The 24,215-nt window shown below is 35.2% G+C and overlaps 4 protein-coding genes across 5 annotated transcripts in view; 1 reads left to right on the top strand and 3 right to left on the bottom strand.

Moving 5' to 3' along the window:
- The window catches only part of LOC119828812 (putative phospholipase B-like 2), a 9,833-nt gene extending 5,253 nt beyond the window's left edge, over positions 1-4,580 (bottom strand). The window contains exons 1-7 of the mRNA XM_038351087.1: positions 3,847-4,580; positions 3,283-3,411; positions 2,729-2,843; positions 2,036-2,130; positions 1,517-1,675; positions 1,067-1,187; positions 52-156 (exon numbers count right to left, since the gene is read on the bottom strand). Of these exons, the coding sequence (XP_038207015.1) occupies positions 52-156; positions 1,067-1,187; positions 1,517-1,675; positions 2,036-2,130; positions 2,729-2,843; positions 3,283-3,411; positions 3,847-4,022 (900 nt within the window). The 5' untranslated portion in view covers positions 4,023-4,580. The remainder of the gene's footprint in view (positions 1-51; positions 157-1,066; positions 1,188-1,516; positions 1,676-2,035; positions 2,131-2,728; positions 2,844-3,282; positions 3,412-3,846) is intronic.
- Positions 4,581-4,696: 116 nt separating this feature from the next.
- LOC119828774 lies at positions 4,697-9,489 on the bottom strand. The gene is made up of 7 exons (XM_038351024.1): positions 9,322-9,489; positions 8,796-8,891; positions 8,205-8,373; positions 6,739-7,468; positions 5,624-6,158; positions 5,385-5,490; positions 4,697-5,042 (listed from the first exon to the last, which is right to left on the bottom strand). The coding sequence occupies exons 2-7, from the start codon at positions 8,884-8,886 to the stop codon at positions 4,817-4,819; spliced, it is 1,857 nt and encodes a 618-aa protein (XP_038206952.1). The 5' UTR covers positions 8,887-8,891; positions 9,322-9,489; the 3' UTR covers positions 4,697-4,816.
- A 616-nt stretch (positions 9,490-10,105) lies between these two features.
- Positions 10,106-11,465, top strand: LOC119828780 (FK506-binding protein-like). The gene is made up of 2 exons (XM_038351031.1): positions 10,106-10,862; positions 11,064-11,465. The coding sequence occupies exons 1-2, from the start codon at positions 10,290-10,292 to the stop codon at positions 11,361-11,363; spliced, it is 873 nt and encodes a 290-aa protein (XP_038206959.1). The 5' UTR covers positions 10,106-10,289; the 3' UTR covers positions 11,364-11,465.
- A 1,254-nt stretch (positions 11,466-12,719) lies between these two features.
- On the bottom strand, positions 12,720-22,277 carry LOC119828802 (atlastin-like). Of its 2 annotated transcripts, none has more exons than XM_038351065.1 (11): positions 22,150-22,277; positions 20,637-20,845; positions 19,665-19,811; positions 18,986-19,141; positions 17,618-17,767; positions 17,029-17,167; positions 16,435-16,619; positions 14,674-14,895; positions 14,088-14,302; positions 13,833-13,899; positions 12,720-13,361 (listed from the first exon to the last, which is right to left on the bottom strand). In XM_038351065.1, exons 2-11 carry the CDS (start codon positions 20,841-20,843, stop codon positions 13,284-13,286), a joined length of 1,566 nt encoding a protein of 521 aa, XP_038206993.1. In that variant the 5' UTR covers positions 20,844-20,845; positions 22,150-22,277; the 3' UTR covers positions 12,720-13,283. The 2 variants fall into 2 exon arrangements, with proteins under 2 accessions (XP_038206993.1, XP_038206994.1); XM_038351066.1 differs by lacking the exon at positions 22,150-22,277 and adding an exon at positions 20,950-20,993.
- Between the last annotated feature and the right edge of the window lie 1,938 nt (positions 22,278-24,215).

Here is a 24,215-nt window from a genome sequence, read left to right as displayed (position 1 = left end):
GTGACACTGTGTGTATATGTGAGAGAGACAGCGTGTTAGTTTTAGAGTCACCTGTCCAATGGGCTGCACGAGGCTGAACAGCGTCCTATTACTGTTGCCGATGGTAGTCTCAGCGGCGACCAGCCCGGCGCTGGTGATGTACCAGTCGTCTGTGGACTGAACACTTCATCATCTACCTGTGTCAGTTGTGGTTTCGCGATAGGTGGCGATTTTTCGGGAGGAAATACTGCCACAATCGGTCTTCACCTGTATTGTGTGTTGCTTATGCCGCCGTACAATTGTAAAAACCACTAGATGCTAATGCAAGCCACGAGATTGTAATGTAAGGTTGATTACAATATTGCAGTGACACATCACATCTATATAATATCATAAAAAAAGGAAAATTTTATATTTTTGTACCCTTGTTGTAGTTTTCATGCAAAAACTGCTGGACCGGTTTCAAAAATAAATTACATAATTAATAAAATCTACTATATAAAAATAAGTCGGGTTTTCTTTCCTGACGCTATAACTCGAGAACGTACGAACCGATTTTCACGGTTTTGCATTCGTTTGAAAGGTCTCGGGCTCCGTGAGGTTTATAGCAAAGAAAATTCAGGAAAAATTTCAACAGAAAAACGGGAAAGTCATTTTTCACATACAGCCATCTGGTGGCGAAACGGAGTTCGCCGGGTTTGCTAGTCAGTTATAATTTCAAAAATTCTTTCACCGACCACCGTGCAACTTCACAGAGTGACATAGGCTATATAAGTACCACGGACGAAGCCGGGGCGAACAGCTAGTGTTAAATAATTATCAACATTAAATTTTCTAAACGGTGGTAGCGGTGGTTAAACATAAAATTAAAGTTTGAATCGAACATAGCATAGCATAACTAATTTCATCATCAGCATTCTCCACTTAACGTCCCTCCATGAGGTCTTCGGCAGTCCCCACAAGCTACTTAGCTTCATGGTAGCGCTGGGATGCTATCAGCTTTCACAAGTCCGTCCCCCCCTCCCCCCCTCCTTTTCTTATCACGCGAAATGGGCGCGAAAAATGTGCACTTATTATCATTATTTACCTGCACAAAGGCTGGATACGACGTGAGCGACATCCTCCTCCCGGGGAGGGGGCGGGGGTCGCGAGGGGAAGTGCGGTAGTTCAGTACGTACATCTTCTGTATGCGCAACATTGATTGGTAACTGGAATTGGGATGAAAAACTGGACGTTAAAATAGATGTGTGTGTATGTATGTATGTATGTGGGAATGTATGCAACAAACTATACGGATTTTGATTTTTTTTTTCTATGGATTTTCATGGGGTTTTTTTTTAATAGGTGGAGTGATCCAAGCAGAAGGTTTATAGGTATAATAACATCTGTTAAACTACGAATTTAACGCGTGCAAAGCCGCAGACAGAAGCTAGTATAAAAATAAAAAGTCTTATCTCTAACAAGCGACTTCTATATAAATCTATTCTTTATAAATTTTGAACGTGACCAGGTCGATTAACTAGTCCATCAGACCCACCTGTTCCATGTCACGTGTGAGGTGAAGAGATCAGATAGATCGGGGAGCAGTTTGACCAGCCCGCTGCAGTGTTCCCCGAACAGCAGACCCTCGGGGGTCAGGGTTGGCATGGTCAGAGCGAACGCCAGGTCATCCAGGTCGCCCAGCATGTTTATCCATCTGGTGATTTGAATATAACATTTTTCTCCCGTAAAAAACTAAAAGTAGAATATAATACATTTGTATATACTAGCTGCACGCCCCGGCTCCGCCTGAGAAGTCATAAATCTTTTAAGTTCAAACTGCATGTGGAGTGCATATTTGATTAAGATCGGTTGAGTTGTTTTGGAGTCCATCCCGGGCAAACAAAGTGACACGTTATTTTACATATCTGTATATATTATACTCTACTTAAAAACCTAGTTGTATTATTTTTTTAAATTACTGTGGTGGGAGGTATCACTCCAGATTCTACGAGTAGTTTCTGAGTAGTAATTCCAAAGATTAATATACATTTAAAGTATTAATATATAAACTTACAAGATATCCCGCGCTGTGAGCCATTCATAAGGATGTGAAGTGGCCTGGTTGTAGCCCACAGGCAGCCCTTCCAGCTGGATTTTGTACAATTTCACCTGTAATTTATAGTCAAATGTAAAGTAAAAAAGCAGTGGTGGTTCAGTGGTGAAGACCTCGGACTTCAAAATCGATAAGTCGGGGTTCGAGACCGGGCGAGCGTGCAGGAAATAAATTGATCTTTCAATCTATCTTTTGAAAAAGAATCTTCTTTAAATAGCCAAATTTCGTAAATTAAAATTATTAAATAAATTTATTAAGTACTAGCTGTTTGCCCCTGCTTTGCCCGTGGTACATACATAGCCTATGTCAATCAGTGTAGATGCAACTTTCTAATGCTGAAACAATTTTCGTAATTGGTCCAGTAGTTTTTATATGGAAACAAATATACATATACAAAAATACAAAAATTTCATCATTACAATATTAATGTAGCCAATTTAGAAACATAACAATATTTTTAAATCATCATCCTTCTTTGTACCTCTATATGCTTATATGTATAAAACTACCCCCCAGATTTTAATGTAATTTTCTTTAATCAATAGAGTGGTTCAAAAGAGAGCTTAATGTCAACCAATTTTGCAGGGATTTCTCTGGTTAGTTAACTAAATAATTTGATTATTGAGTTAACTACCATGGTTAAGTTTTGCCCACCTGATACCAGTATGGATCATCTGGATAGCTATTGATCATATCGGCAAGATATTCTTCATTTTTGTCCACATAATCTTCTATCAGACCGCACACATCCGTTTTGTTGTAGCAGTACCTGTAAAATTATTAATTTCAATATTGTAATAAATACGAAATTGGTGCATAAAGTAGGTAGGTGAACAACCAATAAATAAAAAGATTTAGAAATTAAAACGGGGAGTCACAGGGAGACCATGCTCGCTGTAAAGTGTTCGAAACGTCGGGTTAATAATATAATGAATAAATCGCGTTTAAAATCCGTTGAAAAGTTTTTAATTTCTAAATGTATAATACTCGCGTAAAACCAAACACAAGAAAATACTAAATAAAAAGATTTTCTTTCATGTACCAAATATGCCTATAAAAGAAACTTTGTAAAAGCTAGTTTATTTTGGAGTGTCATAGTTTACAATTTTGTCAACACAGGTAGAGATAGAACAAAATAATTCTCGAAAAAAAAAATAAAGAAATAACAACAAATTCTCTCTACAATTTAGATATTTATCCTTTATTACCCTTTAAGCATATTTTGCCAATGCATCCAGATGAGGTCCCTTGTGAGGTACCCCTCAAGGAAACCAGCTGCATATGCCTGCTTCTCATCACTGGAGTCTGGTGTTGTGTGCAGTTCGAGGAATGCCCAGCTAAAATGTATGAAACTTTCATTTGATGGCATTTAGTTTAAATGTATTTTTTTGCTAGTGGTCTGCCCCTGCTCTATGGGTACATATACAATGGTGAATTTTTGAAGTTGCTGCAGTAGTTTTTGAGAATATTATGTTTAAATAAATAAAGCAAAAAGTAATAAAGATTATTTGTAGGTTCCTTATAAACATGGTTGAGTGGCAAATATATTCAATTTGAATTATAATATAAAAAAATCACATAACTTGTCTAGGTTCATAAACCACTAAAATGTTATAACTCTATTTTACATTTCCTTATTTGAAAATAATTTACAAATTGTACATAAATCTACCAACAGAAGACATCTTTAACTATATATGCATATTAAAGTTATTGTAATGTTTCTGTTCTGCCTTGGAAATCAAAAAAATATATATATAAAAATTACAAACCCAGTTGAATTGATTTCATTCGAATAAGTAGCTCTGGCGACATGAACAGCAGGAATATCATACACATTATCAGTCACGGATATAACAGCGTTATCGGACCATGTAATGAATCCATATTTAGCCTCGCAAATGATAAATAAAATGTGAAATATTATAATTTGGTATCGTAAAAACATTGTTATTTATAAAAATAATTTCTTCGTTGTACAAGCACAAACAACATAATTTAATAATTTTATACTTAAGGATTGAATTAAATAATGTGTCGATAACTGGCGCTTGCTGTTTAGTTCCTCTTTATTTGTTATTAAATTTATTTAAATATTTGTTTTGACGGTTCCTTCAAATAACTTTTGTGTCAACTGTCAACATATCAAGCATGTGTTTGACATTTTACACACCATATAATAATTATTAACAGTTTTTGAACGCATCTAAACATGTTTGTATTCATTTAAACAGCTCGAGATTGCGTTTGTATAGATACAAACGCACAGTAGTGGAAAAGTACGGACATTAATACATTAGAGCATTTTCTATGTAGAATCTAGTTTGTGTATATTTTGTATTAGATATCTATTTTTCCATAGGTAAGACATGTGCAAGCAAAACATCGTAAAGCAAATAGTTTAGATAAACTTGTTACTGATTAGAGATTCGTTTGGCAGAACAATTATTAGTAAACTATATTAACCATCAATGGGTGAATGGTCGGTCTCCATTTATGAAGGTGACAAAAACAGTCATGCTATTCTTCTTCGTTATTGATAGGCAAAAATTAAATGCATATAGATTATAGGTCAATTATTTTTGTAGTTATAATCTAGGCAAATGTAAAAGTAAAACTCTATCCACTTCAACATTTTTACTCAATCTAAAAACAACTATAAAACTTAACATTCAATCAATAGTTCTTCACTAAAATTTCAACGTTTTCATCCAAAAAACCGTAGGTACGTCAATTGTATTTTCAAGTGGCTGATAGCTTCATTCCGATTTCGCCACATCTATAGTTTATTTCTCTCATGATATATGGGGTGCGTTCATGCATCGGCGCGTTCATCCATTCATTGACATTGAACGCAACTGTAATGTAACCTTGTTTTTCTAAAATATCAACTATAAGACGGAACGGGCCGCGAAGTCGATTGCTGTTCATTGAGAAACAGCCATAGTTGAAGTTCATGATGCATATTCTGAAATAAGATTATTTAAATCAACGAACATTCGTCTTACAAAAAAGAAAGCAATAGGAAACATTGTGTCAACAAAAAAATAAATGCTAAACATCTCAATAGTTTATTTCATTTTTCTTGACTCTTGCATCAAATTTAAGTACAAACATTAATTTTTTACATAAAATATTAATTCATTTATGGCACACAATTGATCCTATTCTAGTTCTATCTTACAGTTGAGTAGTATCTATCCTATAGTTGATTGGCAAAGTGGTTAGCATTTCAATCTATTATAATAAACACGAAATTTATTCAAAATCAAAATGTTCGATAAGCCATAACATATTTATAGTATCTTACGTGATAGCTCCTGGTGGTATATTGAGGTTTTCTAATGGTACTTTTAAATTGCTACTGAGTGAGGGTAGTTTTACAGGGCAGCCATTTTTCAAGCACACAACCACATCTGGAAAAGGAAAGAAAACTATAATACTATGTTTTTTGTTAATTTCGTATTCACTCCTTATATACTCCTCTTTTTGAAGTTGGTTTAATTGTAAGACATTGTAAAATTAATAATAACAGATCAATGTACTTACCAGCAACAATGCCGCTGGGCAGCATCACGTTCCGCACGACATACTCCTGCCCACCCAGCCCCTTCACCAAGTACTTCTCCAGCTCCTCGTTCACCGCGTGCACTGGGTACGAGTTCCTGGCTTTCTCCAGCACATCGCTCGGCATGCTGTAGCCATCACTGTGGAACGCTCTCACCGCCTCATGAAGCGTTAGCAGCTGCAGGTGGTCCAAGTTATTGTTCTCCCTGGACAAATATTTCGAAATGAACTCCTCCGAGAAGACTTTGCTCAGCAATTTGTCATCGTAATAGCCCAAGGACGCGAGCTCCAAGCACACTTTCGTCCAGGGTAGAGCTGTAGTGTTCGCATTGAGGATGGGGTTTTGGGATATTTGCTTCCGTATTTCATCCCATTGGCGCCCTTCGGGGGTGAAATTGTTGTTCGACAGGCAGTTAATGAAGCCGAAGAGGATATTTGTGCGCGCGTTCGATAACGTCTCTGGGTTGGATGCGGCTTGCTCGCACAGGTATTGGATGAGCCCTAGATTCGTGTGCGCCTGAAAATTTTAATCTGAATTATTGTACATATCAAGATTTTACTGTAGATTCGCTTGTAACGCGGAGTAGCACGCGTGGTACACGAGTAAAAAGTTGCCTAGATGCTAATCCAGACTGTAATCTATCTCTGTACCAAATTTCGTATGGATGTGATAAGCTGTTTTCGCGTGACAGAGTAACAAACATCCATACATCCATGCATCAATCCATACTTACAAACTGCCGTGATTACAATATAAGTAGGATTCGAAAAACATTACCTCGAGTGGTAATGCATACGGTAAGTGAAAACAATTTGGAATTTTTAATGATATCAGAGTTCAGAATAATGTCTAAACCACAAATAAGTATGGACTAATCATTTAGGATGCTGTATATCTTGTACTAGTGGTCCGCTTCGGCTTCGCCCGTGGTACATATATATATCCTATAGCCTTCCTCAATAAATGGGCCATCTTAAACTGGATGAATTTTTTTAATCGGCCCAGTAGTTTCTGAGATTAGCAAGTTCAATAATGAAACAAACAAACTCTGCAGCTTTATAATATCAGTATAGATAACCAAAAGCAACCAACTTACGATCCTAGACAGCACTCTAGCAACAAGCAGCCCTTTTTCAAAGGGAATGTTATTATTGATCACATATCCAGCGATCGCATCCATCAGCTCCTGATGATAATACTCCGGGTGTTTCTCCAGTATCCTTCCTTTCAACCTGGCTGCAGTTCTCAGCACGTCCTCGTACGACAGACTGTCGATCCGCTCCGTTAAAATGTCACAGCAAATGTGGAGCAGCTGGACTCTCGTCGGAAATGCCTTCTCCGTGCAATTTACATCACATAGTGACCAAATAATCGATCTGGCTATGTGGGCATCGATCGCCTGGTCGTGCAGGAGCAGTCCCGTGACAATATTGTTGATGCATCTATCAGGTAAGTCGTGAGAACACGAGTACATGAGCATGTCCCGTAATAGGGGAAGATCATCATTGTCCAGCTCCAGGGGAAGGTGTATTTGGAAAGCGAGAGGCAGGGCCAGTTTGAGCGCGTCGACTAAATGATTCTTGGTATCGAAACGCGACAGAAGGAAGTCGAGGAACATGATTTGTCGGATATTCAGCATGTTGATGTTGTAACGCACTAGTTGTAAGAGGGTTTGGACGATAAGGGAGTCGACAGGAACGCGGAGGTAGGAGAGCGCCTTGATTGCCTCAATCGTTTCGCCTACTTCTAGGCAGCGGACATGTTTTTTGAAGTTTTGACACAGGAGACTGAAACCGGGGTCTTTTATGAGGGCCTCTGGATCCATTCTGCAACCAAATTCCTAATTCAAATATAGATTTAAAAATCAATTTGACCAAGTCTTTTGTGCCCCTAAAGAACTTCAAGTCCTATTTTTTTCTTTTACCTATTTTTCTATAAATACCAACAAAAATATGTAATTAAACCACAGAACAGATAAAAGGGGTTAGAAATTATCTGAAGCAAAACTCTGCTGACGTGTGTATTAGGCAGAGTTTTCTCATGAGCGAACCTTGTTTTCGTGTTTTCTCAAAATCGATTTGACAACGTAATAAGTAGTGCATTACAACTAATGCCTTACGATAATTTTTAAGGATCTTTGAAATAGTTTTGTGAATTCAGTTTTAATATTATTTCAATAGTGACAAAAGAGATAGTCCCTAATTTGAATAAGAACGCGTGTTGCCGCATTTTTTCCACTATATGTTTGACATTTATGCACCCCAAAAGCAGTGGCTAGCCGCTTGAATCACTATGAACTCTCTATAGTAAGAGATGGTCTGCTTCAGTTCAGTAGTAAGGTGCCCGAGTTTTGCAAGTAATGTATATATATAAGATTAATTTTCTCATAGTTTCCAAATGCATAGTGTTTGTACAGGTTGACATATGAGCGTTTTAAATATAAGTGCTGTGCCATTTCTTCCCACAAGGAGCTTAACCTCTTTTATCAGTTCTGTGAATTAAACCCAACAAAACAAATCCCCAAACTTTATCTCAAGACTAAACAATAACCATAAATGATACCTGTTAGACTTCTGAAGCTCGAATAATGTGCGTAAAGCCTGCAGCATGTGCCTATGTGTCATGGACCCCAAATTGTTTTGAACCGCAGCCAGCACCTCAGCAGGACTGGGGGCTGTCTTGATGCTGTTCATCAGAACATCTGTTGGTCTAGTTATGGTCAGCTCTGATACTGAAAACACAGTAACTATTTATAAATACAATGCAATTTATCAAATTTCATCATAATATTAATTTTTCAGTAATACATGTAACAACGTCTCTAGAAACATTAAGGGAATTAGATAGAATAAAGAGGGTAGAGCTAAGGGAAATGAAGACAGGTAATTTGTATACCAAGTGTAGACAATCCAGCTCTAATAAATACTAATAAAAAAACGAGACTGCCTTCAAATTGTCAAAACTAGAAAAAACTTAAATGGAATCACAGGATGCTTTCAAATAGAAAAGAATCATCAAAATCAGTTTTCCCCGTAAAAGTTATGACGTAACAAATACAAAAAAGCAGTTGAATTTAGAACCTCCCCTTTTGTTGATGTCAGTTGAAAATTTGTTTTTTTTTTTTTATAAAAAGCTGAATATATATATACTAACTGCTGGAGGAGAGACTTGATCTTATCGTAGAATTGCTGAGAGGCCTGTTCCTCAACACATTCCTCCATACACTTTTCAGTAACAATGTCATCTTACCTAAAATAAATTTTCAAAATTCAAATAAAAAATATTTGTTGCTCTCTGTAGAAAATTCTTAATCTATTAAATTTGTAAGCTAGTGAGGTATTTTATCAAACTATTTCTATAACAAATTTCATTGAAATCGGTTCAGCCGTTGAGTTATTAATTCGGTAAAATATAGAATTTCTATGAGAACTGAGAACAAGAGATTAAACTGTGGCTGAGCAGGGTGGAATGTGTAAATCATCCAGCAATCTCTTTCTATAATTTTTTGCCTTTCAATATCGTTCTTTTTTAGGTTATATTTTTTAATGAGATCTGCCAGGCAATATTGTGTCATAAATGAGAGCACGTAATAAGTTTCCTTTTATATTTAGAAATTGAAGATATTGCATATCCTTAAGTATAAAAGTGGAATTTTATATTATTTTCTCCAATTTTTTACCTTGCAATGACAATATAAGTTTTATATAATACTTTTTACAATGAACTAATTCTTTTTTAACAGCACCTTAGTGTGCGTAGAAATTCAACATATTAATTTATAACTATTAAATTATCTAAAACAAAAATAAATTTGAATCGACACTTGAAAATCATTACTGTCATAAAGCAAAACAAAACAGATGTTCTCATTTTTTTTATATTCTTTTTATAGTTGCGTTCAAAAAGTCAATATGGTGCATATATTGTTAATCTCCAAAATTCATAATTTCTTTTATACATGAGCTTATCCATCATTATAATATGTAAAATCTTATTTTTATACTGATAATATAAAGACGTAGAGTTTGTTTGTGTGATTGTTTGAACGCGGTTATCTCAAGAACTACTGATTTCCAAAAATTTTTCACCGTTGCTTAATTAGTCATATCTCTGAGTCTGAGCTGATATATGAAACACGGATTAGTATAGTATTATATAAGCTGTAGAACACACACACTCTTCATCTTTTATTTTTACTGTCTATGTGTTACTGTGTCATAAAGCATCCTTTTATTATTTTTCTATTTGATTTAGTTTAAATTTATATCCATTTTTGTATCTTTTTTAAGATTCTTAAAATAGATATATATTTTAAATCTATTTAAAGAAAATTCTTCATAATTTTATTGTGTTGGTTTCGCAACAAAGTATTTTTTTAGTGAAGGATCATTATTGGGTGCGAAGTATGGACATTAAGCCAAAGAGAGCAACGGGAAGCTACTTAATGCAGCAAAAATCGATAAACAGTTCTTTCAATAATGACATTGACATTCTAAAATTTTTCAAATGTCACAACAATACGATTTAGGAGTTCATACAGACTTTTAAAAACAAAATACACGTTTATGAGACTTTCCTAAATATTAAACCTGTTAACCAACCAATCGTTTTATATCATAAAAGGCCTTTTAAACGTTTAACATTAAAATGAACATCGAAACGATTGTAAGCTCACGGCAGGACAGAGAATTATTGAAAACAATAATCACACCCGGCGATTATTCCATAGTTCCATACGAAGATTCTCGATGTAAAATTAAAGTGAGCGATGTTAAATGTACAAATGAGGACGGCCCATGTACAATAGAACCAGAGAGCGTTGTGTTCAGTTCCGATTTCGATGGGACCGTCATAATCGGGGACACCGATTTCTTTTTAGACAAGGATATTGAACTGATTTTACAGCAGATGTGTTGTGGCGAGACCTGTATCGCTAATATGGTGTATAAAGATAAAAATGGCGAGCTTGTTAAAGAAATTACTTGTCAAATTCATTTATCAGAGGTAACAGAAGAGCAACTGATCAGTGATTGGAGCTGGAACAGGTTGTACGAGTCCGCTTTACATCATAAGGAGAAAGGTGTGGCATTAGTGAGGGAGGGAAGGTTTCCAGATGCGTTCCGAAGGTTTAGCAAAGGTTTGAAGATGATTATAGCTATTGAACCTATTGATGAAAAGGTTATTGATGACGACCAAGTAAGGGAACTGATTGACGTTAAGGTACTCTATTACCATTCAAATTTATGTATATACCAAATACATTTCATATCTCATTTGGATAATATAATAAATTTTTATTGCAAAAATAACTTTCAGTTTGTATGCTTTGCAAACAACTTATATTCTCTTCCAGTAGAGCTAATGTTTAAACATTACTCTTGTATTGCCTTACTTTTAATAGAAATCTATATTTATTCTCAGGTAAAGCTCTTCAACAATTTAGCGTTCTGCCAACTGAAGTTTGACGAGTTTGAAGCAGCAAAACAATTGTGTGATAGAGCGTTACAGCACGATCCTGATAACTTGAAGTCTAGATACAGGCGATGCGTGGCTCACACAGGTCTTAAGATGTACGAAGAAGCCTGGGAGGACATACAGTTTGTATTAGCGGTTAATCCTGATGATGTTGACGCACAAGCAAGGGCCGATCATCTCAGCCCGATAATTGATAGAATTACAAGTAACTATAACAATATGGTAAGGAGAATGTTTAGAATGTAATCTGTAAAGATCATAGCATTAAGCTCCAGTTATAAGACACAATGGATGTGGCTTTTTATTACGACTGGGATTGTAATTATGATACAGTGTGTATACTATTCTATGTGTGTATTTATTTAAAGAAATTTATATATGCTTTATTGTGTTCCATCTGTCATCTAGTTTTTTGAAGTATAAACTTTTCTAATTTATGTACATGGCTGTATTTTATAAGTAATTTAATTATATTTGAGTTGTCCCTATTTCTTTGTTAGTTATTTTTAAGAATTATACTGGGCGGAGGCACACATTTTTATCCTAGCTTTCCCAGTCTATTCCATTATTCTGATCCACAACCATTCCTTGTCCTTTACCTTTTATAGGCGGGTAACACATTTACACAGGTTCTACATCTGCAAAACATGTTCCTGGGTGGTGGTGTATGCTTAACATCAAGCGAATCACTAGCTCAATTGTCCACTGTAGCAAAGAATGATATTCTGGTAGAACACTAAACTGTATTGTATTAAGTATGTAACACAATTTCACTCTATATACAGTTCCATGTGATGTTTAATCTACTATAAGAGAAGTTGTACTCGAGATCCTGTTGTTTTAATATGGATCCTAGTAGCTCACATACACGACATGTATGTCTTTATCGTTATTTTAATCTTATTGTCTATACTGATTATGTAATATGATTAAAAAAAGCTGTGGTGGCTCAGTGGTGAGAACCTCGGACTTCAAAATCGATAAGTCGGGGTTCGAGAACGGGCGAGCGTGCGGGAAATAAATTGTTTTTTCAATTTATCTTCACATGTGGATAACATCACCACTGCTTAAAACGGCGAAGGAAAACATCGTGAGGAAACCGGCATGTCCGAGAATTTAAGGTTCGACGTAACACGTGTCGGCCTGCACTTGGCAAGCGTGGATTTAGATTAGATTATGGTCTAAACCCTCATGGGAGGGTTCTGTGTCCCAGCTATGAGAATATATATGGGCCGATAATGGTAATGAATATGATTATAAGTATGTAAGGATATTTTTATTCGCATGTACATATAATGTAAGAATTATACATTTGAAAAAGTAATAATTTAGTATGAGAATTAATGAACAACATTATACATATCGAACAAATTTATTTAGCACGGCAATCCAAAGGTAAACGATAGGCCCTCTCGCACTCACGAGGTGGGATTCCATTCGTATTTTTAGCCGAACCGAGGGAACTGATCTATTCTTTAAAAATTACTCGTTTATATAAGCATTTAAATGTTATAAAACTATGGTATGGATTAAAAATGTATATGAAATAAAAATCATTCATTAAAAGTATATAAACTTTTATTCAAAGTCCCAAAGTGTTAAAAAATATGTTACTTATAACATACTCCAATTTTTTTACATTTGTTACATATTTATTAGTGAAAAATAATTACAAAATCGGCTTATACAGTTATTGGTGCTTCATTTCTAAGGTTCTTTTAAGTGAAAATACTTGGTCGAAAATGGAACAAAAAATAACACAATAATTTATATTATAAACTATCTTTATGTAGTAAATTTACAGGTATTTCCGACTTAAAAAAATATTGAATTGAATTAGTAAATTGTAAGTACAGCTTCATAATACGGTGGCATTTTTTCTTTAAAAAATTGTGACGTTATTTCATGTGACTACGTTAATGACCCTATAACTATTTTTATAAAAATTATTGTCGTAATACACGTTACATTTAAATCTATTCGTAATCTCTTTTTTTATTGAGTAGGTACATAGATTCAACTTTGCAGAACTGCCCTTAAGAAGGCGTGCTTTGCCAAATTCTATTCTTTCAAAATTGTAGATCGAATCTTCTGGAACCTGACAGTACTGTATTATTAACAAAATGGCGGAAACGGGACTAGAATCAAGAATGTTGAATGAGATCCCTACGCTTGTTTCTCTCTCGACGGTCCCAAAGATGGCGCCAGTTGGCTTGCAGCCGCGCCAAGAATTTGTCGTGTTACCTGTAACGGACATGTAAATTAATAATAATTGGCTCAAAACTTGCTCCTCGATAAATGTAAAATTTAATATGAATGTTTTTATATATATTTTTATAATTGAAACCGGGCATTGTTAAGTTATAATAAAATTGATTTTTTTTATTCGTTAACTGTTCAGTTTGCGTCAGAGCGCTAACCTGACGCCACGCTAAATACGTGTTCTATCTGACGAAGCGACGGGTAGTACAACACAATTTGGCGTCATAGCGCGTCGTCAGGTTAACACCCTGACGCGAGCTAAGTAGGTACGAGTTCTATCTGAAGTCTATAAGGAACAAATCTGATTCTCTTTTAATATTTTGGTGTGTCGGTGTGTCGTTTTGCGTTGGCAAAAAAAGGTGATATGATGTTGACTTATCCCAAGGCGGAGAGAATACTCATTGGTGGGGAGTTGAAGTAAAGCTATGTTTTAAGCCCATTTCGTCCACTCACATGAGTTCGTATTATGTCAGCTACTCGATCGATCTGCTGACCAACATCGCGCATATTGCCACTTATTCTGAAAGAGAAAATAATGCAATAAAAGAGTGGTACTTGAGTTGATGTTATCTATTATAATTATCGACAACTGCTGCTTAAAAATGCTACCAAAAACATGTCGCACATGACGATCTAAGAGAGTACGGAGTAGAAATTTACCTATTTACATAATCTAATTGTTCAAATTCAGATGTTCAAAATATTTACCTGGTATACGTCCAAAAGCCGAGCAAAACAAGTGCCCCAATAGCAATGATCTGCCCCAACGCGACCACAGTCTGTACCCCCAGCGTGGAGCCAACAAAGCTGACGAGGAAGCCGAGCAGCGCCAGCGCAGCGAGCAGGGTCGGCGTGCCCACCATGCCGAATAAGTTCTTGGCTTCGTTGTGAGCGCGGTATTGTTCGTAGTTCTCCTCAAGCTCCTGGGTAATGTGAGTGAATTGGTGGAGAGATTAAAAAAATATATAAAACGCATATTGGACGCGCTGATCTCGGACTACTGGTCCGATTTGAAATTCTTTTAGTGTTATTATTATTTGACCTACTTATGACCTATTTTATTTGACCTATTTATTTGAGGAAGGCTATATTAGCTGCATTGCGACCAATAGGAGCGAAGCACCAATGAAGAATGTTTGAATGCTGCGAGTTAATGTTAGCCCAATGTTACTATTCCACGCGGACGAAGTTGCAAGCGGAAGCTAGTATACTATACACAGGCGCATTTTTTGCCGGTAATTTTAAGAGTTTTTTGGTGCAGATCCAATGGTAAAAGCCTATCTTAAAACATTACCTTAGTCAACTTTTCCATATATGTAGCTTCAAGGTTATCTCCCCCCATTTTCCGCTTGCTGTGGAAGGCGTGCAGGGCCTTGTTCTTGGCACGCTGGTGCTGCTCCTCCAGCTGGGCGGGGTCCAGATACGGCTGGTTTCCACCAACCACTTCCTCCATTAAAGTTTCATACACATCACGCGCGTCCGATACTGCCGATAGGTTGTTGGCCTCCGCCGTGGCCTGCAGATGGAAAACAAGATTGTTAAAATTGTATGTCCTGCATGCAAAATACTTATAATAGGCCGCTGTGCTCGCGTGGACAAATAAAATCTACTATTGTGCTAAATGTAAAATTTTTGCTATAGCGCCATCTATGGGAATCTCTCTCTCTATTCTCTTATCTCTTTCCATAGGAATGACATGTACGTTCTATTTGGTTGAGTCGATTATCTTTATATATAAAATTCTCGTGTCACAGTTTTCGTTGCCATACTCCTCCGAAACGGCTTGACCGATTTTGATGAAATTTTTTGTGCTTATCCGGTATCTATGAGAATCGGCCAACATCTATTTTTCATACCCCTAAATGATAAGAGTAAGGCAGAACAGCGTTTGCCGGGTGCAGCTAGTAAAAATCTATATAAATTTACAATTTAAATCCTTAATGCTACGTGCATTTGTGTGCTTTATCTAACTAATTTCTATTTACTGTGTAAAACTAATTTGTCATAGGTAATTAAAAATTCTATTATTTAAATATAAATAAATAAACACGCTAAACGCTAAAAGACATTGTATAACGTTGCGCAATTTTAGAAGGTATAACAATAACAACATTATGTATTAACAGAGTAATTCTGAAATAATACAAATTAATTTTGGTTATCTTTTCCTTTTTATAAATATAGTTATTATATTTCGTAGTTTGTAGTACATATTTCGCGATCACACAGGTCAAGCAATTGAAAAATGGGATATGTTAACACGCTTTTATTAGCTTCACTTGTATGTTTGAGTGTAAACAACTTCTTTAGATTAGAGTTTGACGTTAATCCTTTTATGCTGATTAGGATCGCCACGATAATATATTTTCTTCTCTCGCTCTGCATAATAGTGAGAAAATATAAAAGACTAGGTGCGCCCCGCGCCCCGCGCCCCGCAAGTCTGTATCCCATAGTAATATCGGTATAAAAAGTTAGTACTTAGCCTATGTGTTATTCCAGTTGTCGAGCTATGTACGAACCAAATTTCATTGCAATCGGTTCGGTATAAGTATTCAGTTTTTGCGTGAAAGAGTAATAAACATCCATACATACATACTTTCGAGTTTATATTAATAGTAGGATTATACAATTAAAAACGAGATTTTTTAGTTTTTTAAACCTATGTTTATGATTATTTGTAATGGTAAAATTACTTATGGTAAATTAGTAATTTGTGTTTGTTATTATACGTAATAGATACTTTTAGGTTTTTAGCCTCGTTGTATTTCTGATGGTATATAAATTTAACATAATGAAATAAATATACTGGCTACGCCCCGCGGTTTCACCCGCGTAAGTCCGTATCCCGTAGGAATATCGGGATAAAAAATTTCCTATGTGTTATTCTAGTTGTCCAGCTGTCTACGTACCAAATTTCATTGCAATCGGTTCAGCAGTTTTTGCTTGAAAGAGCAACAAACACACACACATCCCTACAAACTTTCGCATTTATAATATTAGTAGGAATTAGTAGGATAGGATTAGTAGGATTTGTATACATATAGTTATATCTTACCGCTAATATACTTTTCGGTTCCGGCAAATCATCCCCGTTAAAAATATTCAAATACGCCTTGAAATAAAATAACAAGTCTTTCGCCTTTAACTCTTGGCCAGCAATCTTCTTCACGAGCAAGTTTTCTGGCGCCAACATTAGCGGGACAAGCTCACGAAGGCACGTTTTAAACTCGGGGCTAATTTCTGTTGACAGATAACAAAATGGTTTCATAAAAAAAAAAATTACACAAAACACGACGAAAAGTAGTCAAATTGTTTGTTTAATGTGCGAGTTGAAGAGAAAATTCTATTGCTCTCTGTTATAGAGTGCCTTCCGAAACTGTCTTCTAATAATCTTTATGTTATACAAATCCTATATCATACGACCTGGATAGTTACTAAGACATCTTTACGCAGTACAAATTCCCCGAGCTAATTCTGTCCAGTGCCAAAACTTTCCCCCACTCGTATTTACTACTACTATTATTATTAATATTACTCGTATTTATTTTTAGTACTGTTTTAAGATATCACGGTAAACCCCCTGTTAAGTTTAGTTAAACTTAAAAGGTACAGTTGTCTATGTATTTATTATAATATAACATGCTTATACCGGCGAGTTTTCCATCAAAATTGGGATTGGTGGCCACGTTGAGGCCAGGGTGTGGCATCAGAAAGCACGTTAGCTTCTCGAAGCACGCCGCGATGTGCCGTCTGATGGATTTCAATTCTTCATGCTGGTCTTCATGAATCTGGTAATGTTAGGAAAAACCTTTTAATTAACCTGCATATTTAAATTAATAGAAATACGACAATGGTCATATCCTAGAATTATCTCTTTGAAACAAGAAAGAAAAGTATACCTAATTGTTGTGATTAATTCTGAAGTTGCAAATTGGGCAGCATAATATTTTGATAATGCTTCTAAATCCGTTATTATTTTACGTATAATCATAATAAACGAAATCAAAGTACCAAACTAGACGGGAATTTCAGTTCAAAATCTATTTATTTAATTAGACTTCCTCTAGAAATGCCGCTAAGTGTGTGCTTCTTTAAATCAACAGCTTTTCAGTTTCTGTGTATGTATTTTTAATCAAATAGAATAACAAATAAATATGAAATAGCAGCATCACATTCAATGTAATTCGCATTGAAAACACGTGTGATAAAAACGTATTATCAGATATCGCAAATTATACCTCCAGCCTCTTTTCCAGGAGCTTTGATCCACCTGCCGCGCCATAAGCGTACTCGTAGGGGGCGCTCCAGTCCCTGATCATCAACAGCAATTGCTGAAATGGCTTCCCTGTAATATTCTGCTGGGCGAGGCGGCCGTAGTCTGTGAACAGCTAAAATTATCCTCTATAACTATGTGTTTTACGATATTGTATCGTATAGCGGGTGAGGAAACCTGGTGAAAAGTGAGTGTGGGAGTGAGAACCAGCACAGCTCTCGAAGGCATCTGTAAATCCAACTTACTGAACGAACATAGGAGGTTCTTGTCCATGCATTAGGAAATGTGAACTGATGATGATGCAATATAGAAAAATTTGTACAATTAATCTCTGCAGAAAGTGTGAGTGTAAAAATCTATCAAAAATGATAGTGCAATCAATTTTGTGGCCAGCGTAAAGTCACAGATAAAGCTTTATTGGTACCACTGTGAAGGAGGTTGTGTGCTTGAATTTCGTTTGATGCAAATATTAATTTTACCTAATTATACCAGAATCAAAAAATAAATACACATCAGGAAAATTCCATGAATAACTGACCAAAGTTATTTATAAATTTCCTCGTACTTTAGTTTTTCTTACTAGAAATTTAGTTCCGTTTTCCTGTTTTGTAAACAACATCATATTTAAATAATGCCTATATAATGGTACTTATATTTTTGGCTGTCATCATCCTAACATAAAATTTTAAAAGTTCTTTCACCGTTGGTTATATACGTTACTTCCTCTTGACCGCATCCAACGTCGAGCAACTCGAATTGTCAATAACCGTAGGCTTTCCGATAGGCTTGATTCTCTATCTTTACGAAAAGACGTTGCATCCCTTTGTGTTTTGTATAGAGTCTACTATGGGGAGTGCTCTGAGGAATTGTTCAACCTTTTACCAGCCGCACAGTTCCAGCATTGGATCACCCGCCCTAAAAACCAATTCCATCCGTATCATCTGGGTGGTTGGCGGTCCACCACCGTGCGCTTCACCCGCAACTACACAATCGATCAGCTGCGGTGTTCCCGAACAATTACGACATTTCGGCCTTCAAGAAAAGTGCGTATATGTCACAGAAGGGCCGGCAAAGCACCTGTAACACCTCTAGTGTTACAAGTGTTGACCACTTAACATCAGGTGGCCCATCTGCTCCTCCGCTTGCTCTGCCATAAAAAAACGTGTCCCTGAGTGCCACAGGCGATGACGGGGCGAACGCCTAGTGCACATTTACATTACAATTACATTTTAAACATCGAGACTAAGCCACTTTCACAAGATCAGTAAGTACATATTCTTTCATCTAAGCCTAGATTTTAGGTCACAAAGTATATCCTTTATCTTGCACCAACCTGTAAATGCTGTAAATCATCCTCTTCTATGTTTTGTGATAAGTTATAGATTTGCACAGAAGACAGCATGGTGGATAGAGCGAAGACCGTGGCGTTGTCTTTAACTGTGGACTCGCTGTCGAATGTGCCTTGAGTATCCATTAGAAATATAACAACCTAAAATAGAAGTTTTATTGAAACATAAAATTTTTTAAGTGTGATTTTGAATGAAATAAGTTATCTGATTTTTAGGAACATTTCCATATATGAAACAGAAGACTACAAGATGCGAGGTTCTCGACTCAGTGGTAGTGGTACTTAATACAGAAGTAATCGGGACGCGATTAGCCTTTTCTCTACACTCCAGTTAATTAGAATTGTTCTTATTATTCAATTCGTATTCGTTACTTGTATTTTAGTTAATAAATTAACTTTATCATTACAAATTTTTTGATCGTATTAAATTCCTGTATTGACATTGACATCGGTCGAACGTAATTGAATCGGTCGGTGAATTAATCAGACTTCTGGAAATTGGTGAAAATTATGTTAAAAAATTCCATTACATACATACATATATAAATACAACACGAGCAAATAAAAGAGTGTTAAAAGGTGCATCAATGAAAAATGTTACAATTTACGTGGCCAAACCGCATCTTATCGACTCCCAGTAATTAATTGTAAACACTAGAGTTACCTTTTTCCCAGTGGGTAGGGTGGTGAAAAATGGTTGTGACCAGAGCAGCAAGCCCGTTGTGTCTCTGTCAGAACCGCCTCGCCAGGAGAAACCGCTGAGAGGAACATTTTCTGCCCCTAACCAGTCGCTGCCATCTTTTACATTGTACTAAGAAAAGAAAAACAAGTTTAATATGCATAAACTTGGGAAATATTTGTTTATAATAGCGCACTTGTTGGCTAGCATTGGGTTTTGATACATTAGAACGGTACATTACATATGACAAGATAGAAAGGAACACATATCGCGAAAAGTTCCTATGATATGGAAAACTTTATAGATCAAGCATATTACAAAGTACATAAATAAAAAAGAGTAAGATCCCAGAGCCGTAAGACACAACTTATTTTCTAAAGCATGTAACTTTCGATTCACGGTAGTCTCTTGTGTACTCTTTAATACCTGAATGTTTGTGTAAAAAAAATCAGACATTTAAAAATAAATTAAGTTCATATATTTATTCCTAGAGCTTTAAAGCGTCTGATAAAGGTTTTAGCTCATGGAAAGCGTCTGATTTTTTTTATATGACTTCAGAATAATATTCTATAAAACATATATAAAAATCAGTCATAAAAAATTAATTTAAGTAACTTTGATTTTTAGTGACCTTTCTCACCTGGTACCTGCGCAGGTGTCACCGGGCAAGCTCCACAAACATTCAGGTATTAAAGAGTACACAAGAAACTACCGTGAACCGAAAGTTACATGCTTTAGAAAATAAGTTGTGTCTTACGGCTCTGGGATCTTGGACTAAAACGTTATGAACTCATATTAAAGGTTCCTAAATAGGTTGCAAATAGTGATTCAAAAAAATTGTGAATTTAATAAGCTATCTAACATTTCGTTTGTAGCTGGTCTTGATTTTAGTAAGTATTATCCTTTGTAAATATATCGTAAGCCCCTAATAAATAACTTAACAGTCCTCTAAATTACCGTTTGCTGAAGGTAACGAAGGAAGAAGTCCAACAAGAAGGACTTGCCCTTCCTATAAGGACCGGCCACAGAAAGGACCACGACCGAGCAGTCTTTGACATCATCTCGTAGTAGGAGATCTGAAAGCATCTTTTCTTCCAGCTCGAAGGTGTGTTCAGGTGACGGCGTCACCACGCGTATCCCATAACCAGATTTTAAACCTTCCATTTCTAAAAATAAAAGGATATTATTTGAATTGATAGACTTTAGTAGGAGCTAAACAAAAGATTAATAAAATAACGTTAAAACAATTTAATACAAAATATATGAATACAATTTGCGACCGTGCATACGGACCACGTCCAACAACTTTAATGTAGATAGTGCCTAATTAACAATTATAAATAGGTTGCAACTTTAATGATTAATTAAAATTAAATGTAATGAACTTTGTGGTGACTGTATTGTCAGATATTTCTTACCTAACTGTTGCACATGGATGGGTTCGAAATCTATACATATAATAAAATAGTAACTAGACCTTTAATGTACTTTAAAAGGTAATTGCTGCACAATATAGATGTTTTATAGACCCCGAAACAATGGTATTTTTTTTTATTTGTATGTGCGTCAATCACGTAAAAACCAAAGCGATAAACAAACAACATATTAGGTTCAACTTATAGGCTAAAGTTTGTTAGATGAAAAAAAAAATTGGGATGGATATCCATACAATAAAGGTCTTTAAAAATGAAATAGAGAGCTTTTCGCTAAAATACAGTTAGTAAATTTTTAGCGAATAACAATTTACTCTTTGGTTAAAGTTGGCAAGCATACAACAACGGTCGCTTACACATTTTATAGCGTCATACTTATAATACTAATTGAAAATATTTTTTTGATAAAACAACAAATTAAAAATAAGTATCGAACCTTACTAAAAATAACTATCCATGATAAGCATAAAAAACTTTTATTTAAAATTTTCACATTACAAATTCTTAGTTCAAGAAAATAAACAATAGTCAAAAAATGCGAATTCGGCAATAATTATAAAATGCAGATATTCTGTAATATACTATAGAATCGAGAGAAATATTTTTCGTTTTTTAAATTTTTTTTAATCGCAAACATTAAAAAAAAGCACACCACTATATTTATTTCTCGCACATTATGTTTATGAGCAAAAAACCTGTTTATATGTATTGAAAAGTTGATAATAGAAATAAATACCTAAATACATCATTAAACGATTCAGAAACCACTCTTATGATCTTAAATCTACAGGACTGATCATTTTAAGTTTAGAAGTACATACATTTTATTTCGAGTCCATTTAGTTATAATTTAAAAATTCATAAGAATATAGTAATATCTAAACATATCACTGGTCTGTATAGTCACAATACAATGAAAAAAGTAGTTTTTAAATAAAAATCACAACATAACATGAAGTACTCTGTGTAAGGAATGCAGAGTAAAGATATACCTATGCAATCAAAGTATTTATATTAATTAAAGGCACTCCACTTACTGTTATCATATAAACATGTATATTATAAAGAAATTGTATGAAAATCTAAATGTTTTTGTGTAAACGCGTCAGCTGTTTTCGTGTTGCATTGGTCAACTACGCGAGGCCAGGTGATGTCATAAGGCGATGATATCATAGTTTCGTTTGAATATTTGATTTAATTTTTTTCTTACAGAAGTTTACTATAGTAGTATAAGATCAATTTGATAGTAAAAATAGAACATTACGGCTGTTTGCAACATTTTAAATTAACTTCCTGTTGCAGAATAATTAATCAGGATAAAATTAGGTCGTCTGTTCAAAACTATCTCGCATGTGTTAGCGCTACGCGTAATATTCAAAGTCAAGTTCCAGGGTCATAACATGTACTTCTGTAGAACTATGTAGAACGCTCACTAGCTGGACCTCTGTTTCAATCATCATTGTATCGAAATAATGGACTTCGCTCTCTTGTATAAATGACTAGCAGTTCACGCAGCTTCACCCGTTGTGAACTGGCTGGTAATAAAAATATTGTCTCACTTGAAGAGTATATTAAGAAAAATGCTAAGTAGTAAGTCCCGTGTCCCCTAGGTAGACGATATATATCAGTTTACTGATCGATTTTCTTTTTGGTCATATAGGTGATCAGCCTTCTGTATCCTCCCAAACCGAGCAATTTTTATTAATGCGTCCCCACCGGGAATTGAACCCTGGGCTCGCGTATTAACCACTGTACCAAGGAGGCGGTCAGAATAATAAGATAAACTCATGAAATTGTATAGTCACCGATCATTGAAAAGTTTACAAAGTTTAATTAAATTTATTGTGGAATGTGGGTCAAAATCGAGTCAAAAGGGGTCAGTTGCATATAACATACAGGTGAAGCTAATAGCGTGATAAGGTAAATAAATAAAACAAGACATTCAACGGAAGTAGAGTATATTGTCGATCTAATATTTACACACGGACCACGATTTTAACAAAGATTTAGTCTAAAATTAAAACTATCCTATGTTACTGAAATTGACGTCTTACGAAATGTTGCAGTATATTCCCTTTCAGTAATTGTTAAACGATTCGCTTTCCTCATGCAAGAATAGAATCGTTCTAAATCATAAGAATGCGACAATCAATCCCGACAGAATCCATATGTTGCATTATTTACACATCGAAAGATCGAAATAAAGAAAACCAAAAAAATCTGACAAAGATAAAATGTTCTGATTTTAATTGTCAACACTCACTCAATTTGTTTTTTAACAAATTGTCCAATTTCAACATATCATCCTCTCTTACTCTGTCAATGTCCAGTAATTTCAAAATTTTCAGATATGGCAAAATTCCATCGTCCGTAAGAAAAACGAATCGTTTGACAATATAGAATCTGAACAAATGCCATGAAATAGCCGAAGGCGAAGCAAATACGGTACTGATTTCAGTGCAGAAAGGTTTAACTATAAAAACATAAAAGCTATAGACATACCATATTTATTTGGCACATGCGTTAATTGAAGGCTAAATTATATTGAAACTAGATTCCACAATAATAGTTGATATTCTTTACGACCAATGACGTTTTATTAAAATTAATTTCAACTTGTCAGTGGACGCTTTAAAGACGCTTTCACATAAGATTTACAGCCATATCGTTAAAAACATCGCGATCGCAACGATAATGCCCTTGCCTGCAAAAGCCCGTGACCTATTCTAAAATGCAATTACAATGCGTTAATTGAAATATCAATACAGAATTCATAATTAGAGATATAACCGAGATACTAAAAGACGTTTTCGAATGCTAAAAGGCATTACGCAGGTACACTAAAAATTGAAATAATAATAAACGTAACGCTTCCAATGTGCTTTGCACAAAATATTTTGAACCCCAAAAATTATAGGCACTTATGGTATTATATACATTACTGGTTGTTTTAATCTGTATTTATTTTTCCATAATATAAATTACATACATTAAATAACTGTAAAATAACGCGTTCCGTTTAATTTTAAAGTCAAATAATACATGATAAAAATAATATAAAGTAGTTTCTTTTCTAATCTCTAAATTTTTAAAATTAATAAAT

The sequence above is a fragment of the Zerene cesonia genome, chromosome 8 (genome assembly GCF_012273895.1).
Source record: "Zerene cesonia ecotype Mississippi chromosome 8, Zerene_cesonia_1.1, whole genome shotgun sequence".
NCBI classification, from domain to species: domain Eukaryota; kingdom Metazoa; phylum Arthropoda; class Insecta; order Lepidoptera; family Pieridae; genus Zerene; species Zerene cesonia.
The sequence above is the reverse complement of the archived record's forward strand: the minus strand, read 5'-3'. Positions and strand labels throughout refer to the sequence as shown.

Coding starts and splice junctions, on each gene's coding strand:
- LOC119828802 (XM_038351065.1), bottom strand. CDS start 20,843: ATGGAAGGTTTAAAATCTGGTTATGGGATACGCGTGGTGACGCCGTCA. Junction 17,168..17,617: donor TCCTGGAAAAGAGGCTGGAG/GTATAATTTGCG, acceptor TAACATTACCAG/ATTCATGAAGACCAGCATGA. Junction 14,303..14,673: donor ATATGGAAAAGTTGACTAAG/GTAATGTTTTAA, acceptor CACATTACCCAG/GAGCTTGAGGAGAACTACGA.
- LOC119828780 (XM_038351031.1), top strand. CDS start 10,290: ATGAACATCGAAACGATTGTAAGCTCACGGCAGGACAGAGAATTATTG. Junction 10,863..11,063: donor GGGAACTGATTGACGTTAAG/GTACTCTATTAC, acceptor ATTTATTCTCAG/GTAAAGCTCTTCAACAATTT.
- LOC119828774 (XM_038351024.1), bottom strand. CDS start 8,886: ATGACATTGTTACTGAAAAGTGTATGGAGGAATGTGTTGAGGAACAGG. Junction 8,374..8,795: donor ATCAAGTCTCTCCTCCAGCA/GTTAGTATATAT, acceptor CTGTGTTTTCAG/TATCAGAGCTGACCATAACT. Junction 5,043..5,384: donor ATACCACCAGGAGCTATCAC/GTAAGATACTAT, acceptor ATCTTATTTCAG/AATATGCATCATGAACTTCA.